The 17,577-nt window shown below is 39.3% G+C and overlaps 1 protein-coding gene across 1 annotated transcript in view; it reads left to right on the forward strand.

Annotated features, from left to right (window-relative positions):
- The window catches only part of LOC139938036 (peripheral-type benzodiazepine receptor-associated protein 1-like), a 236,645-nt gene that overhangs the window by 126,678 nt on the left and 92,390 nt on the right, over nt 1-17,577 (forward strand). The window contains exons 10-11 of the mRNA XM_071933389.1: nt 15,367-15,450; nt 16,661-16,750. Coding sequence (XP_071789490.1) covers nt 15,367-15,450; nt 16,661-16,750 — 174 coding nt within the window. The remainder of the gene's footprint in view (nt 1-15,366; nt 15,451-16,660; nt 16,751-17,577) is intronic.

Raw genomic sequence — 17,577 nt, forward strand, 5'->3', positions numbered from 1 at the left:
GAAGAATTTTATTTGTACAGTAATTGGACATTGCTTCGGGGATATTCCTCTCCCAAACATCTGAAATAATACACCGACACCGCCAAAGCTCTTCTATGATTTTCAACCGGTTGAAAAAAATTTAACGTCCGGGGTCCTCCGCATGTTATGCAGTCAGGCACGACCTGACTGCATGAATTATCATCAGTAAAGTCGTAGGAGAGCTGGGGAGAAGTGGTATCACTTGTGACTATTTACTGTGTGGACAGGTGGGGGCATGGTATGGATTCTGACACGTTGCGAAGCAAAGAGTTTTCACAGTTGAGTTGGTGGGATCTGTGCAGCTGCACGGTAACGGCGTGTGTGTGTGTGTGTCATCCTTATGAAGCGAAGATAGCCATTTGTGCACTTGACCGGAGATTACTCAATCTATGAGTTTGATTTGTGTTTAATTGCTCACTCCCTTGTAGCTGACATTTTTAATCTCTGTTAACCCTCTGGAGACCATTCATTTCTCTACTATCATGACCATATACACCCAGACATTGCCTTACTTCTTAATGCTTTTTTGCACCGTTGCTGAGAGGAAAAATGTCAGGAATATCTATCATTAAGAACAGAAATAATTAACTTTTGCTGTAGAATTGTCTATACTAGGTTTCCATGGGAAAGATTGGACATTTTTGAAATCGATCTGATGACTTGTCTTTGAGAGTCCTCTTCCAACTAAGCTAGAACCCTATGCTGGAGGTCTCCTTTTTTTGGCATGTATTTGTGATCTCCTTTGCTAGAATGATATGTCTTTTGCTAGAATGATATGATATGCTTAGAATGGTTGCAGTTGGCAGGAACATATACATTGTAACAACAAACAAAACTTTTTTAATTCCCTAGGACCTGCCCAGATAAACTGAAATAAACTGCTTGAAATATACCATGTCATGTATAACCGCGGTTTGCATTTGTAATTCTTCCACTGGTAACCAATACTAGCTGCCTGAAGAATTCTCTGCTTTGCGCAAATAATGTAGGTTTCTCCCGAGTGGGCATGAGAATTAAACCAAAATGTAATAAAAGATTCAGTTACAACGGATAGAATTCCCCTTCCAGCACTAACAGTTTGTAATTCTCCAATTTGTCAAATTAAATTTGGAGGGCTTCCTTTCTGTTTTTTTCTTCTTCCTGCTGCTTTCTTGTCCATTAGCAAATTTGAGATAATTCGTTGGTGAAGTAGTGCGATGTGATACACCTACTGATGTGACAGCGAAACACCCTCATGTCTGGAGAAATCTTCAAGTACAAGTTTGAGTCACGCCTCGAAAAGAGCGGACATGGATTGGGCTTGTGGAGTAAATTATTATGAATTTATTCCGACTTTGACTATAAATTATTGTAAGAAATGAAGATGGATGGCTATTGTGGAGGTCCAAGTGTGATTATGTTTTCCCCGCAGTAGAGACGTAAAGTAATGTGAAGTGTTTTGTGATGCTAGCTGAATTTTTTCCCCTTCTGTTTCTGTTAATAATAATACTAGTAGCTTCTTATATACATAAGGGAATAAAAGGGTAGCGACGAGACGTACGTTTAAAGCCGGCTGGGTCGGCGGCCGTGCCGAATGCGGGAGCCTTTATCGCCTGGCAACGACCCTGCAAGATTTTAAATGGACGTTGAAGAACGAGTCACTACTCTTTTATTCCTATTCATAAATGCCCTTTTGTTAAAAAACGTAAACAAATACAGTTATAGACACTTTAACAATTGCATATTCGAGGTTTGAAATATTTTTTTCCAAAACTTTGTGAAGAATCTGTTTGAGGCGTGTGGGTTGTGTTACGCGCGCGCGCTTAGATTAAGCACTGATAGTTATGGTAATCTTGAGCGCCCGACACGCGGAAGCCAGCTCAGTGTGCATAAACAGAGCTCCAGTGTGCATTAACAAAAGGTTTATGCACACCCATGTGACGCGCTCTCCACCAATAGGAGTAGAGAAACTGTCTGAGGGTTTTTTGAATGTAGTTTTATTGCATTTGTCTACATTTGTTTAGGGTTAACACAATCGAGCGGTTCCCCCAAAAACAATAGGAAACACTGCCTTTAAAGTTGAACCTTTAAAGAAAAAAAAAAATAAAAATAAAAATGCAAACCCTCAATAGTGATTTCACGCTTGATCCGTTCCTTCTTGTTATTGTAAACGCACAATGAATATTTTTTTTCTCTCGGTCTTTTTCTTTCTGAGAATTGAGGCTAAGTGCTCTCAAATTAGTTCTTGACTTGAGGTTGGGGTTGAAACAAACTGCGTCTGACAGGGCGAAGCCTAGGTTCAGATTGCATCTCCTCGGTTCTGAAGGAGGCCTGAGAGTGGTCAGGGGTGAAGCTGCCTGGGAATTATATTAATCTCAGAAATAATTACTTTTCTTCAGGTCTGACTTTTCCCTCTTTGATCGACGAGAAATTATAGAATTTCACTCCGGGGGAAAACGATTGGATGATATGGAAATTGTCCATGGTTTTAAATTCGCTGAAACGCTTAATAATGGATAGGAGTTGTTAAAGGCAGTGGACACTATTGGTAACTACTCAAAATAATTATTATCATAAAACCTTTCTTGGTCACGAGTAATGGGGAGAGGTCGATGGTATAAAACATTGTGAGAAACGGCTCCCTCTGAAGTGCCATAGTTTTCGAGAAAGAAGTAATTTTCCACGAATTTGATTTTGAGACCTCAGATTTAGAACTTGAGGTCTCGAAGTCAACCATCTAAACTCACACAACTTCATGTGACAAGGGTGTTTTTTCTTTCATTATTATCTCGTAAGTTCAATGACCGATTGAGCTCAAATTTTCACAGGTTTGTTTTGTTTAGGCATATGTTGAGATACACCAAATGTGAAGGCTAGTCTTTGACAATTACCAATAGTGACCACTGCCTTTAAAATAGAGCATAAATTAACAGGTACTTTACCATGCACTATGGTTGCAGACTCTTTTTGCAGAAAGAAAAAGGCTTTGTTGCACAAATTTGTGTGCTTTCTAAAGGGTTCAGTCCTGAAGTCTTTCTCAGATTCAAAAACTTTGGTGAGAAACTACTTCTGTCTCAAACCTTTGTTACTTTAGAGGGAGCGGTTTCTCACAATGTTTATGACTTTCTCAACAGCTCTCCCATTGCCCGTTACAGTCCCAAGTAAGTTTTTATGCTAAACATACTTTTTGAGTAGTTACCAATCATGTCCAAGTACCTTTAAGCAGCTCTGAGAAACCTGGCTCCTGCTGTAAGCTCCTATTAGATTGATGACATTCTAAAAGACTTTTAGAGGAGGTTTCTTGGCCTCAATATGCCCAACATGAAGGATGGAGAAAACATCTAAGATGTAGGGCATCATCTATCAGAAAACATCTAATATGTAGGGCAGCATCTATCAGTAGGGTCCCCTAAAACGAGCCAAGCTTTTTTTTTAAATTGCGAAGGAAATTAATTAAATGAGGTCTGTGTTATTTTTCAAATGATGTGTATGAGGTTTGTTTCAGGTGCTGATGTACGCAAACAAGTTTTACTTTTAAAGACACTGGACACCTTTGGTAATTGTCAAAGACCAGTCTTCTCACTTGGTGTATCTCAACATAAACATAAAATAACAAACCTGTGAAAATTTGGACTCAATTGTAAGAGGAAGCTGTTTCTCACAATGTTTATACCATCAACAGCTCTCCAATGCTTGTTACCAAGTAAATTTTTATGCAAACAATTATTTTAGTAATTACCAATAGTATCCAGTTCCTTTAAAGGAATCATATTGGAATGGTTATCACTGAGGAGAAAGTTAAATTCAATTCAATAAACATTGATTTTGGTAATGCCCTCACATAATGAAAAAAGGAAGCTAGTGGCCTGTTAAAAAAAAAAAGAGAGAGAAAAAAAAAGAAGAAAAAAAAGCGGGCTAAGAGTGATCTTAACTGTGTATCATCAGTCTTTAGTTGCTCAGCATCTTGGCCTGGCTGGCTCTACGGCTCTACCTCCCCCTACTTTGATGATGATGATGCATCAGGTTGAATATTCCTCGCTGCGCTGGATGTGAAAATGAGATGAGAGTAGAGGATAGGGAGTCAGCCGATCATCACAGCTTTAATGTGTAGTCATTTAAGAGACTTGAATTTAAAGTTGAACGCTTTTTAAAATAAAGCCTTCTTACAAAATGTCATATTTTTTCAACTTGTTTTCTTACATTGCAGACTTGATGCCTTTAAATTCATGTATTTTTGTGCTTTTTACTGCTTTTTGTCCTGAAGATCTCACTTACAATCCCCCCCCCCCCCCGACTGCAATATTCAATTGTCAGCAACTCCTCGTTTTTAGTCAGATGCTCCTTTCAGTTTTCCCGTTCTGTTTTACATAGTGTCTCCCCCCTAATCTCAAACTCTCCAGACACTTAGATGCGAATGATCTTTAATATAAAAAATAACCAACACTTCCCCCTGGGGTGCCCACTCTTAATTTATTCCTGGTCATAACAAAGTGATTAGTTGAGATACAGTCCAGACCATAGCTTAGTCCTCACAGACTAAAGACTTACTGATGCATTGCTCTGCATATCTCAACTTATCCAACAAACTCGCAAAATTATTCGCAAGCATGAATTTTGTTCTCTACTCTTTAAAATAATCGCTTCCAATTATTATTCAAAAAACAAGAAGATCACATTCATGCCTGGAATGTTTTTGCGAAGGATAGGAGAATAAGAAGGTGGAAAATGCCGGTAGTGCTGCCGGAGAAAAATAGTGGTATTTATTCTTCAACACGCAGGGTGGGGGCAGTATAAACATGTTGAGACCTGAAGGGCTGATTTGCCAGTGGTGAGAATTATACAAAATGGAGGTGTTGTGGCGGCATGAAATGTGCATGCTTTGCTTGATTGTCATCTGGTTACTAAATCACAATTTTTCTTGGTTTGTGCAAGTCATAATCGAAGGCATTTAAAGGCAGTGGACACTATTGGTAATTACTCAAAATAATTATTAGCATAAAACCTTTCTTGGTGACGAGTAATGGGGAGAGGTTGATGGTATAAAACATTGTGAGAAACGGCTCCCTCTGCCATAGTTTTCGAGAAAGAAGTAATTTTCCACGAATTTGATTTCGTGACCTCAGATTTAGAACTTGAGGTCTCGAAATCAACCATCTAAACGAACACAACTTCTTGTGACAAGGGTGGTTTTTTTCTTTCATTGTTATCTTGCAAATTCGATGACCGATTGAGCTCAAATTTTCACAGGTTAGTTATTTTATGCATATGTTGAGGTACACTAACTGTGAAGGCTAGTCGTTGACAATTACCAGTAGTGTCCACTGCCTTTAAACCAATGTTTGTACATGTATGAGAGAGACTGGCTGTTGCCAGTAAGTGTGACGGCAATTCCCCCTCCCCCTGCAATTTGTAAAGTTGCATCTCTGAATTCAGCTTGATTATTATCTGACCGAAAGTATTTGATCTAATAAATGGATTTTGAAGTCTAAAGAAGGTTAATGTTGGTTTGTATTGTATAGATGGGGGCTTTCAGGATGCAACGAAAGATGTAGTTGGTAATTCTTGGACACTTTGCGAATGCTGCTGGTATCAGTAATGGATGTCATAACTTGATTTACTTTAAATCTGAGATACGAAAAGAGAGAGAATTGGTTGATGGATCACTCAGGATCTACTGCTTGTATAGACCTTATGCACATGACGTCATTTCAGTAGGGCGCCCTCACCTAGAGGTCAAAAAGAGGTTGTTCATTGGCCAATCCTGTGCGCTGCGCATACAAATCTGTGCGTTTTGATTGTTTTGTCACCGCTTTTCCACTAAGATGGCCGCTGAATGACGTTAATGCATTCTGGACCTAGTCTCACCAAATCGACTGGGACTACTACTACTTTAGCTTATATGATTGTTACTAACTGTACCACAGCGGTGTCGGTCTTAAATTGGTCTCAACGTTTCAACTAGCTTGCTCTAGTCATCGTCAGGATCGACATATCAAAGATCTACTTCAAAATGTCCTGACAATGTTTTGGAGACTGTTTTGAATGCACCATTAATGGAAATGTCAGCAATTGCTGTTGGGGGAAAGGGTTGGTTTGTGAAGTCAAGTCTATTAGTGGCTTTCCCCCTCACAAGATCTCTTCAAATAACTAAGTTGGGACAATTGTTGAAATACCACTCCACCCAGCAGTGTACACTTTTTAGCGTAACTAACGGCCACAAAAACCTTGTAGGACTCTTAAAAACTCTACTCAGCGGTTCAGACAAACATGCTCCGAGTGTGCCACACTGTCAAGCCTTAGGGCTATGAAGGAGGGAAAGAATAATAAAAGCATTTAGCATTCGAGGAGGAAGAAGGCAAAAAGGAAATATATTCTTGATGCAACTCGCTGAATATTCCAAGACACTTTTGAAGCTGGAATGGTTTTGTTTCCTGCCAGGAGGGTAGACGCACTCCACCTGTGTGTGTTTGATTGCGATGTGCTTCGACTTTGCAAAAAGCTGTCCACTTTAGCTAGTCAGTGACATTGGTTTGGAGTGTTGATTTACCATGGCTGGTGATAGCCCCTGCTCTCTCTCTCTGAGATGATTGTGTGCAAGAATAATTTCCACAATTGCGGGATTTATTCTCTCGAGTTGGGTTCGGAGAATGGCACGATGTCAGGGAGGGAGTATCTGCGGAGATACCGTAGTGACGATGGCACTGGAATGTCATCGTCACGTCAGTGTGGTGAGGAGTGTGACAACGCGCAGTGACAGGGACGGGGTCACAGAGAATATTGTAAGCAAATCCTCTTTAAATTGCTTAATAAGGGAAGCATGTAAGCACAACATTTTTCTAAGCACAGAAAAGTATTGCTTAACATAAACAGGTAACAGCCAAAATTACATTCAGTTTACTTTGTTGTGACTGGCGCCCCCCTAAATTTTTGCTTAGCAAAGAAATTTGTGTTGAAAGCAGTATTTTTTGCTTAACAGCTTTATGAAATTGGGCCCATCGCAGGGCCCAATTTCATAGAGTGGTTCAGAACACAAAAATTAGCTGAGCTAAAAATACTTGTGCTATCAGCCAGATTTTGGTCACCAGCTAAAATGCCATTGCATGTATGTACTATTTTTGACTGGTTAGCTGCTAGTTCTTGCTATAAGCAGTAATTTGTTAAGCAATATTTTCTGCTTCTGGTGAATGATGAGTATATTGATCTAGAAATTTTCCCAGCACCTTTTTCCCCCGAACACTTATAGAAGAAATATTGTATGGATCATTGAATGTGATATTTTTGTCATACTTTCTTTTCCCTTGAACTAGTGTGACTGGAAAATCGACTGAGTATTTGTTATCTGAAACTACTTCTAGGCAGGTGCCGATGCGTGGTTGCGTCAGCTCTATAAGGCCGTTTTACCCAATTATTCAGTTTGGCTTATGGCAATAAAAACCCAATCGACTGTAACCATGGCGATTGAAGCTTTTTTCTTCTCATGGACTTTTATTGATTGTTACGCCATTCAAACTTGACCTGCCCTAATTCCCTTAATACTCAATCGTCTCTTAGCAACTAAAGACAACACCAGTAATTCGTTATTGATAGATTTAATTACTTTGAAGCAGTTCATGCTGCTTTGGTTTTTTCTCCGAATGCGGTTTTCTTTTGTGCTGTGATTAGTAGCATTACATGTAGGTCTCTGTACTCACGTTTTGTTTTGAGAAAGTAGAATTAGCTGTTGAAAACTGATTACCAGCCAAAAGGACCTATGGTATAAATGCAAGAAATAGTTAATGGCCTGACGTTTTGACCATAGCAGAGTCTTTCTGAAAGGCCTAAAGACAATGGACACCTTTGGTAATTGTCAAAGACCAGTTTTCTCACTTGGTGTATCTCATCAACATATGCATAAAATAACAAACCTGTGAACATTTGAGCTCAATTGGTCATCAAAGTTTCGAGATAACAATGAAAGAAAAAACTCCCTTGTCACACGAAGTTGTGTGGTTTTAATGTAGATGCTTGATTTCGAGACCTCAAATTCTAATCAAATTTGTGGAAAATTACTTCTTTCTCGAAAACTAGGCTACTTCAAAGGGAACCGTTTCTCACAATGTACTATCAACAGCTCTCCATTACTTGTTACCAAGTAAGGTTTTATGCTAATAATTATTTTGAGTAAATACCAATAGTGTCCACTGCCTTTAAACATTGATATTTGGGAGCAAAACTATACTGACAAAAAGTCAACATTTGTCACCATTGACTTTTCTTAATGGACCCTAACAATGTTAAAAAATTGTATTCAAATCATTTTGAGCAACTATGTCAATCAAGGTTCTATTACACAATGCAGATTACAAATAGACCTAAATTTATATAATTTTTTTTCATTACACATCTCAATCTGAGTACCATGAACGCCGTTCAAAAGACGTTTCCAAATGAAACCATAGCAACCTGAATACCCATTGCCAACTCGAGGTCGGAAAGATTAAGTAGGGGGAGAAGGTCTTTGCGCCGTCAGTCGTGCTGAAATTTCAGCAACATCAGGGCTATTTATCTACGCCCTTTTGAAAACATGAAATAAAATCCCTATTAGCCAGCCAACCTTGGTCGTGAGCGGCAGTGGTAACATTCCCTGTGTCCTTCTGCGTGTTTTCACAGTTCCCTTATAATGGAAATCAAATTTTTGGATGTACTTAAGCCCCCCACTTTGCATTCTCCGCTTGTTTTGACGAAGGTACGGTCACTGGTAATTAACGTTTTTCCTTTTACCAGAAACAGCATGGGAAGATTTGGTTGTTGTTGTGAATGTTATTGGGAGTATAGAAGTGTGAACTTATTGTTTTTATACTAAACATTTATTTGAATGAGGAACTTTGCATCATATTAAGAGGGTAATTTTGTTTCAGTGATTTGCTGCTTTTGAACATTGTAAATGGAAGGTATTGACCCATTTCATCTGATGTCATCATCAGAAAAATCTTGAATGCGCCATACTGGTGGGCAATTTCACTGTGCGTTTTCATATATAACTCTATGCCGTGCGTTATGCAGTGAAAAGTGCATTTCAGGCGACGCGTAAACCTAACTGCCCACCAACATGGTGAGCGTGGCATCAGTTGCCGCGTGTGACGCGCGTGCAAAGGGACAATACAATTTGTAATCACTCCTAAAATAAATAGCATTGAAGTCTACCTTGGTTAGATGTAAAGAAGCTTCCAATTGTTTACAGCCTTTTGAGAATCATTTAAAGACACTGGACACCTTTGGTAATTCTCAAAGACCAGTCTTCTCACTTGCTGTATCTCAACATATACATAACATAACAAATCTGTGATTTTTTTTATTAAAGCTCAATTGGTCATCTAAGTTGCGAGTTAATATTGAAAGAAAAAACACCCTTGTCACACGGATTTGTGTGTTTTCAGATAGTTGATTTCGAGACCTCAAATTCTAAATCTGAGGTCTCAAAATCAAATTCGTGGAAAGTTACTTCTTTCTAAAACTACTCCACTTCAGAGGGAACCGTTTCTCACAATGTTTTATACTATCAACCTCTCCTCATTACTCGTTACCAAGTAAGGTTTTATGCTAATAATTATTTTGAGTAATTACCAATAGTGTCCACTGCCTTTAACTTTGAAGTTAAATGGTTATTGAAAGAGATATCATTTTTTTCTGCCAAAATTTGAATCTGAGAAACATTACTGTCAGAACAGTATTGTCAGATTGTGTATTCAAGTTACAGATTATTCTTGTTGCTTGGATATGTCCACTCCGGATTATTTTGTGATACCTCAATACTTTGAATCGGTTTTCAACTAGTGGTTTAAACCCGCCGTGGCCTGGTTCTTGATAATTTACCTCGACTTCGTTTCGGTAAAATTATCAAGTCCAAGCCCTGACGCGGGTTTAAACCACTAGTTGAAAACCTCTTCACCACACATTGATTCCCTTATTGAAACCACAGAACAGTTCCAAAAACCATAGGTGTACTTTACCTTTAAGCTGCTTTACAGCTTAATAGTGGGTAGGGTTATTGTACATGTAGGTATCCTGGCACCTTCTATCTATACACAAAAAAGAGGTGACAGCCATGTTTTTTTGGTAGATGCAGCTTATACACAAAGTCAAGCTTGTGACAAGAGTGTTAAAAGTACTCCAGTCTAAGTAGAAACAAGCCTTTTAGAGTGCAGTGAATGTAGTGCCTTGTCCAAAGTCCACAGACTCATTTACATTTTGGTTGTCAGGTCTTGTACCCTGAAGCGCTCAATTCAAGTCTCTATGAATATGCTTTTCAGTCGGGCATCCCAAATGGGGGACAATTTCTGAGAGCTGCTGGTGTAATGCATCAGGCCTGATGCTTCACAATGAAGGCAATTGCCTCCTGGTCTCTGCCTTGGTGCCCTTGAAATGCTCCAGTAGAAACTTATGATTTTTTTTTCATATCAAGGAGAAAACGCCTTGGTGCCTATGCCCTTGCTAAAATGAAGCATATAGGCGTAGGGCACTTATCGAAAAGAGAAGGGGTTCGCCCTGGTGTTCCTGGTTTGATTGGCTGTAATTGCGCCACAGCACCTTGTAAACCATTACATGGTGCTATTTAAAAAAATGTATGTTAAAGCACCTTGGCATCACTGAGTGACAGATATGCGCGTTATGTGCATGTAAGAAGCCACTATTACAATGTTATTGTTTTTTTTCACTTGGGAATTCTTACGTTTTCCCCCATACCTTGCAGGAAAATACTGAACGTTAAAGCGCCTTGAGCGTCACTGAGTGACAGATATGCGCACTAAATAAGAAGCCACTATTACAATGTGTTTTTTCAAGTTTTTTTTACTTGGGTCCCCTTCCCCAAACACACCACACACACACTTAGTTACCCACTTTGGAAGATATCCAGGTAGGTGTATGTAAGCATGAAAAACGCAGCAATAGTCATATGCAATTACCAACATCAAGAGATGCATGTGAAAAGCATACCTAGACTCACATTTTTCTCTCACAGAAATATTAACGAAACTCATTTGTCAAGACCAATCGGACCAAAATCAAATTCAATGGGATTGTTAACGGTAATGGGGTATTACTCTAAGTGTAAAGATTCAATTCTATAGGGTTTGATTGTATTTCCAATTTTCCTTAACTTCATTTGCAGAGAACAATGATCCGATGAAAATCACAAAACAATCATTGACTATCATCTTGAACATTTTCCTTTGCTGTTTGTTTTTTAAATTAATTTAAGCTAAGCATAGATGTAAGTTAGCTTTACAACAATGACCAGCCGCTGTTTGTTGAATAGTGCAAACATGTCCACAAATTTTCACAGGACTCGGGGGGGGGGGGGGGGGTGAATACTGAGTATACTGTGCTTTACACAGATGTGAAAGGGTCAAAAACAAATAATATTTTGACAATAATTTGACATCACTTAAAATGTCAAATGTAATTACATGTAGTTGTGAGAGCATGTATGTACTTGTAAAATGCATTGCTTTTTTGTGAATGTAGACATTGTGTAGTACACAAATCTTGACTGCTTCGAGTGCTATCATGGCTATGGTTAAAACTCCTGAGGTGATCCCCGGACCGTTCTATTTCCCCAGGTGCAGCCGAGGGAAAATGGAACGGTCCGGGGAAGTCTCGCCTCGGAAGTCGTAGTTTTAACCATAGCACAAGTTAAAGCAGTCAATATTTGCTTTATAACACCCCAACAGACTATTTACCACCTTCCTACACGTAACGTTCATACGCGCGTTTCAGATACACAGATGCACAACTGATTGGGTTGGAGGTGGGTAAAAAGACGTCTGGGTACTGCACGCAGTGTGATAGTCATCGGACTATCACACTACAAACGATGCACTATCACACGGCTGCCATCTAGTAAAACTAAGACATATCATGTGACGCGCTCTTAACCATAGAAAAGGCAGAATATTTGTAACGGGTGTGTATTACCCTTTAGAGACACCATAGCGGCCACAAGCCACTTGTACCAAGATGCCTTTAGTAGCCGTAAAAGTTTTGACCTACTTCCAATCACACAAAGACATCACAGTGAAAGTCATGTTTGGAATTGATATACATCTATTCAAATGTTCACATGTTGACATACTACAAAAACAGTTCAATGTCAGTCCGATCTTAATGAGGTAAAACTCTGAATAAACATGGGAAACAGGCCTGTATGCTTCTTCTTTGAAAGGGCAAGGACACCAAGGCATTTTCTCCTTGGTAAAGGGTTGTAAATTTCTACTCGAGCTTTTCAAGGGCACCAAGGCAATGACCTGGGGCATGGAGGCAATCTCCTCCATTGCCTCTGTGAAGCATCAGGCCTGTGAATCATTGTTCAGTGTGAGAATGGTTACACTCACAGTCAGAAGTAAAGATGATTGAAAGTGTCGACAGACGTTGTTTTCTTCTGAAATATGTTTGAAATTTGAGTTCCTGCAAGAATCCGAAGAAGTTTCTGCGGCATTTTTCGATAGGTCAGTACTCCCCTGTAGCAATATCCAGCATTTTTCCGGTTTTCATTTAAGAATCACTTAGGATTCATATCCAAGTGTTCCTGCGACTAGTATCTCCGGAATATCAAATTTCCTCGTCCCGTCCCTAGCCCAAATTGCACGTCGTCGTCGCACTGTACGGGCTCGTACTCGAAGAGCAAAGTGAAGGCTAGTCAATACACACTCCCGCAGCCCTGACTCAGTGTTTCATTTCCCATTGGCAGACAGACCTGACCCTGGCATTTCTCTGACAGGATTGCTCGTGTTTCTCCTCCCCTGGAATTTCACATAAAATTGATGAATTAGAAACTAACCTTTCGACTTGTGTTTGTTTCCGGCGAAAAAGATAAGTAACCCCTGGCGAAGAAAACTGAGGCCTTTTTTGTTTTTACTTTTCGGGTTGGCTTTTACTGGCGTGTGTTGGTCTCATGGTTGTACTTTTGAGGTGGATTAATCTTGTGGAGACAGAGGGATAAATGTAGTTGTGATTGTGGATGATGACAATTCTCATTTATTGATGAAATAGTTTGTTGAATTCTGTGCCTTGGAAGCTTTGCTATTGTCTGCATATGTGGAGTTATATTGACATCTAGCCTGTGTCAATCATAGAGTTATATATAAGAACTAGAGGGCGCACTGGCCTATATACGCGCCCCGGCATGCGCGCAGGCGGCCATTTTCTTAGTTGACAAAACAGCCATCTCACAGCGTCTGTTTGTGCGGCCATTTTGTAAGTTGAACAAACAGCATCGCGTGAGCGTTCAATAAAAAAAAACTAACGCGTGTATTTCATATTCAAGGCGCGTACAGAATGGCGCGCTTGTCATCTTGCGGTCCGTCGTGTTTGTGCAAGCAGAATCACCAGTGCGCCCTCTAGTTCTTATATATAACTCCATGGTGTCAATCCACTGCAGGAGAAAAGCCTCTTCACCAATTCTCCATCTCACTCTTTCCTGGGCTTTCTGTTGCCAAGCAATGCCCCTGTATGTACTTAGTTCATCTCTCCATATTCTGTTTGGTTGTCCTCTTTTTCTTGTCTAGTTTCTCGGAGTCCAGTTGGTTGTTTTGCATGCCCACTTGTTGTCATATTTCCTTGCTAGGTGGCCTGCCCATCTCCACTTCTTTGATTTGATCGTCTTGATTTGATCGTCTTGATAATATCCTTAACTTAATTAATTTCCCTTATAACACGCTTGATTTATTCAAGAGTTATATACAGGAGCATAAACTATGGGATGGGGGTGGGGGTTTAACACTTGCCCAACTCCATCCCCATCTCTCCCCAACCCCACTAGACTTGTGAACAACGTCGTTGATAGCGAAACTGCTCTCTCGCAATCTCCTGAGACGGCTGTTCTGCACGAGATTACTGCTCTCACGACCACAGTACTGCGGTCCTATTTAAGTGTTAGGAGCCAGCAGCCTTGTGCGAGAGAGCAGTGATCTCGCGAGAGCAGTCTTTGATTGCTGAGTGTTTAACTCAACTATCACCGCGACAAACATTTAAAGACTTTTCCACAAGTCTATATTAACCCCACTTAAAAGAGAGAACAAAGAAAGAAAAGATATTTATACTATTTAAAATCTTATGGGAAAATTTATATGTCTACTTCACTCTACTTACCGGTAGAGTCGAATTACTTATTTGCATATTCCCTATGCCGCGAGGCAATAATGCTAAGACTTTCACACACAATAGCGCCCTCCACCGTCCTACCCACAACGCCCCGCGACATGCCTGCCACGGAGTCGTCCTCTTTTCTCTTAGCCGCGAGTGGGTGAGGTCGTGTATAAATCTGTTCCCACAGTTCACCGTTTTCTATGGTAAAATAGAGACGCCTTATCCTCGCTATATTATTATCTCATGCCAAAAATAACACTTTTATTCAGACCAGTCTGTGAACGTGATGTAATCCAACTTTTTTATGAGTGAATGAATAAAGCAATGTAGTTATAACATTTGAAAAAATCTTAATTGTTGAAAAAGTGAAAAAAAAGTGAAAATCATAGAGCGATGTTCAGGAGAGTCCCCGAAATACCAGTACTGGTTATGTAAAATAAAAATACAAAGATTTGTATTGTTCTCTCTTTTAAGTGGGGTTAATATAGACTTGTGGAAAAGTCTAGACTTGTGGAAAAGTCTTTAAATGTTTGTCGCGGTGATAGTTGAGTTAAACACTCAGCAATCAAAGACTGCTCTCGTGAGATCACTGCTCTCTCGCACAAGGCTGCTGGCTCCTAACATTTAAATAGGACCGCAGTACTGTGGTCGTGAGAGCAGTAATCTCGTGCAGAACAGCCGTCTCGGGAGATTGCGAGAGAGCAGTTTCGCTATCAACGACGTTGTTCACATTGGTAATTGTCAAAGACCAGTCTTCTCACTTGCTGTATCTCAACATATGCATAAAATAACAAACCTCTGAAAATTTGAGCTCATTTGGTCGTCGAAGTTGCGAGATAACTATGAAAGAAAAAACACCCTTGTCACGCGAAGTTGTGTGGTTTCAGATGCTTGATTTCGAGACCTCAAATTCTAAATTTTAGGTCTCAAAATCAAATTCGTGGAAAACTACTTCTTTCTCACAAACTACTTCGCTTCAGAGGGAGCCGTTTCTCACAATGTTTTATACTATCAAACTCTCCCCTTTACTCGTTACCAAGTAAGGTTTTACGCTAATTATTATTTTGAGTAATTACCAATAGTGTCCACTGCCTTTAAGGGAAGCTTTCTACAATCATAATCTTCAGTCCGTGTAAGTTTAATGTAAACCCGTGGACATTGTCTGTAAAAAGAGTAGCCAAACCCTTTAAAGCTTTACTAAAGGTCTTATTTGTGTTCTTCTGTTGTTTTTGTCCTTTGCAGGAGGTTGAGGTTACACAGCAGAGATTAGCTTGTGAGACTCTTGAGAAAGATCTCCTAGAAGAAAGAAGAAAGTGCACTGATTTGGTGAGTTGATTCTTCTTCCAGGAGTATGTGTTTGTTTTAAAAATGAAATTTACACTGATGTCGGATAAGAACTGTATTATAGTCGACTCTCGCTAGAACAGGGTTGCTAGAACTGGCCTTAAAGGAACACGTTGCCTTGGATCGGTCGAGTTGGTCTTTGAAAAGCGTTTGTAACCGTTTGTTATAAAATGCCTATGGTTAGAAAGATGTTTTGAAAGTAGAATACAATGATCCACACACATTTGCCTCAAAATTGCGTGGTTTTCCTTTTACTTTGCGAACTACATGTAACACGGCCGGCCATTTATGGGAGTCAAAGATTTGACTCCTATAAATGGCCGATCGTGTTTGTCGACGAGGTAAAAGGAAAACCACGCCGTTTTGAGTGATACTTGTGTGGATCATTATATTTTACTTTTTAAATATCTTTCTAATTATGCATTTTTTAACAAACGGTTACAGTTGCTTTTCAAAGACCAACTTGACCGATCCAAGGCAACGTGTTCCTTTAACTTGGCCTCTTTATCACGAACATTGTTGTCAAAAGACAGCAAAACAATTGATTATGTTTTTGAAATGTTCCCTTGTTGTTATATGAAGACAGCAAAAAGTTATTATTTTATTTGTTATGTTCTGGAGTTTTCTCGTGTTTTCAAAAGAGGAGAGTAACAACTTTAAAAAAGTACATTTATTTTAATCAAACAGAATGACAGGGTTGATCAGTTGGGTGTTTCACCAAAACCCTGAAAATCTCAGTATGATGTTTTGTTGATATTCATGAAATTTCTGTAAATATTTGCAGGCATGATTTTTTTCTTTACTCTAATTTGATATCCAATATTATCTTCAAGTACGCGCTAATCCTCCAATTAGATTCGCAGAATGGAGTGGTGATAAAAACCTATATTGCACGGCTATTATCACTATCTGCGTCTTGTGTGTTCTATGGTTACGCGCCAAGTTTGCTTGAAGATAAATATGTTATCACACATGTGCTCGTGGACATACGGAAAATATAACGCGTCTGCATCCCATAGCCTTCGGCCTCATTGGATATGGGACGCAGAAGCGCTATATTTTTCCGTACTCCACTCGCGCTTGTGTGATAACTTATAATGTTACCCCCATATTTTTCTAATGTTAAATAGTACGCAAGGCATATTAATATTTTTGTTCCTGAAAGTAACAATTCTCTGTTTCTTTTCCACAGTCTGCAGATTACCAGAATGTTCTGATCCATAATACAGCCCTCTCAAGGAAAAACACTGAACTTCAAAACAAACTTGCCCTTCTAGAACATGTAAGTAACATATCTAAATACACCCAAAATAGTTAAAGACCCTTAACACTATTGGTAATTGTCAAAGAACAGTCTTCTCTTTTGGTGTATCTTAACATATGCATAAAATAACAAACATGTGAAAGTTTGAGCTCAATTGGTCGTCAAAATTGCGAGATAATAATGGAAGAAAAAACACCCTTGTCACACGAAGTTGTGTGCTTTCAGATGGTTGATTTCGAGACCTCAAAATCTAATTCTGAGGTCTCGAAATCATATTCGTGGAAAATTACTTCTTTCTCGAAACTCTGTTACTTCAGAGGGAGCCGTTTCTCACAATGTTTTATACTACCAACAGCTCTCCATTACTCGTTACCAAGTAAGGTTTTATGCTAATAATTATTTTGAGTTTTTACCAATACTGTCCACTGCCTTTAAAGGCCTGACGTTTTGACTCAAGTAGAGTCTTTCTCAAAGGCTAAACGACAACCCAACAAGGGGGTCGTAAACGTCAGCTACAAAAAATTGTTCGTTTTAAGAGCCCCTGCCTGTAAGAGTGTACCAAGTGGTGATTCATGGGTTCTCAGATCTTCTTCTAAAAAATTAGAGTGATACATCATCATACCAAACGAATAAATCCAAAATTTTAGTTTGCTGACGCTTTCGGTTTTGGAGTTACCAGTTATCAAAGTTTGGGCCAAAAAGCCCTCGAGAAACGAATAGTACATTCCCTGTAAACACAAAAACGTGCGCCAAGGTCATCCCAACAAAAGTAAAACATTTTTTGAAACCTCCAGTTGGGCTCATAACAAAAGTAAAAAAAAAAAATTGGGATCTCGTTGGCGCAT

The sequence above is a fragment of the Asterias amurensis genome, chromosome 6 (assembly GCF_032118995.1).
Source record: "Asterias amurensis chromosome 6, ASM3211899v1".
Taxonomy (NCBI): domain Eukaryota; kingdom Metazoa; phylum Echinodermata; class Asteroidea; order Forcipulatida; family Asteriidae; genus Asterias; species Asterias amurensis.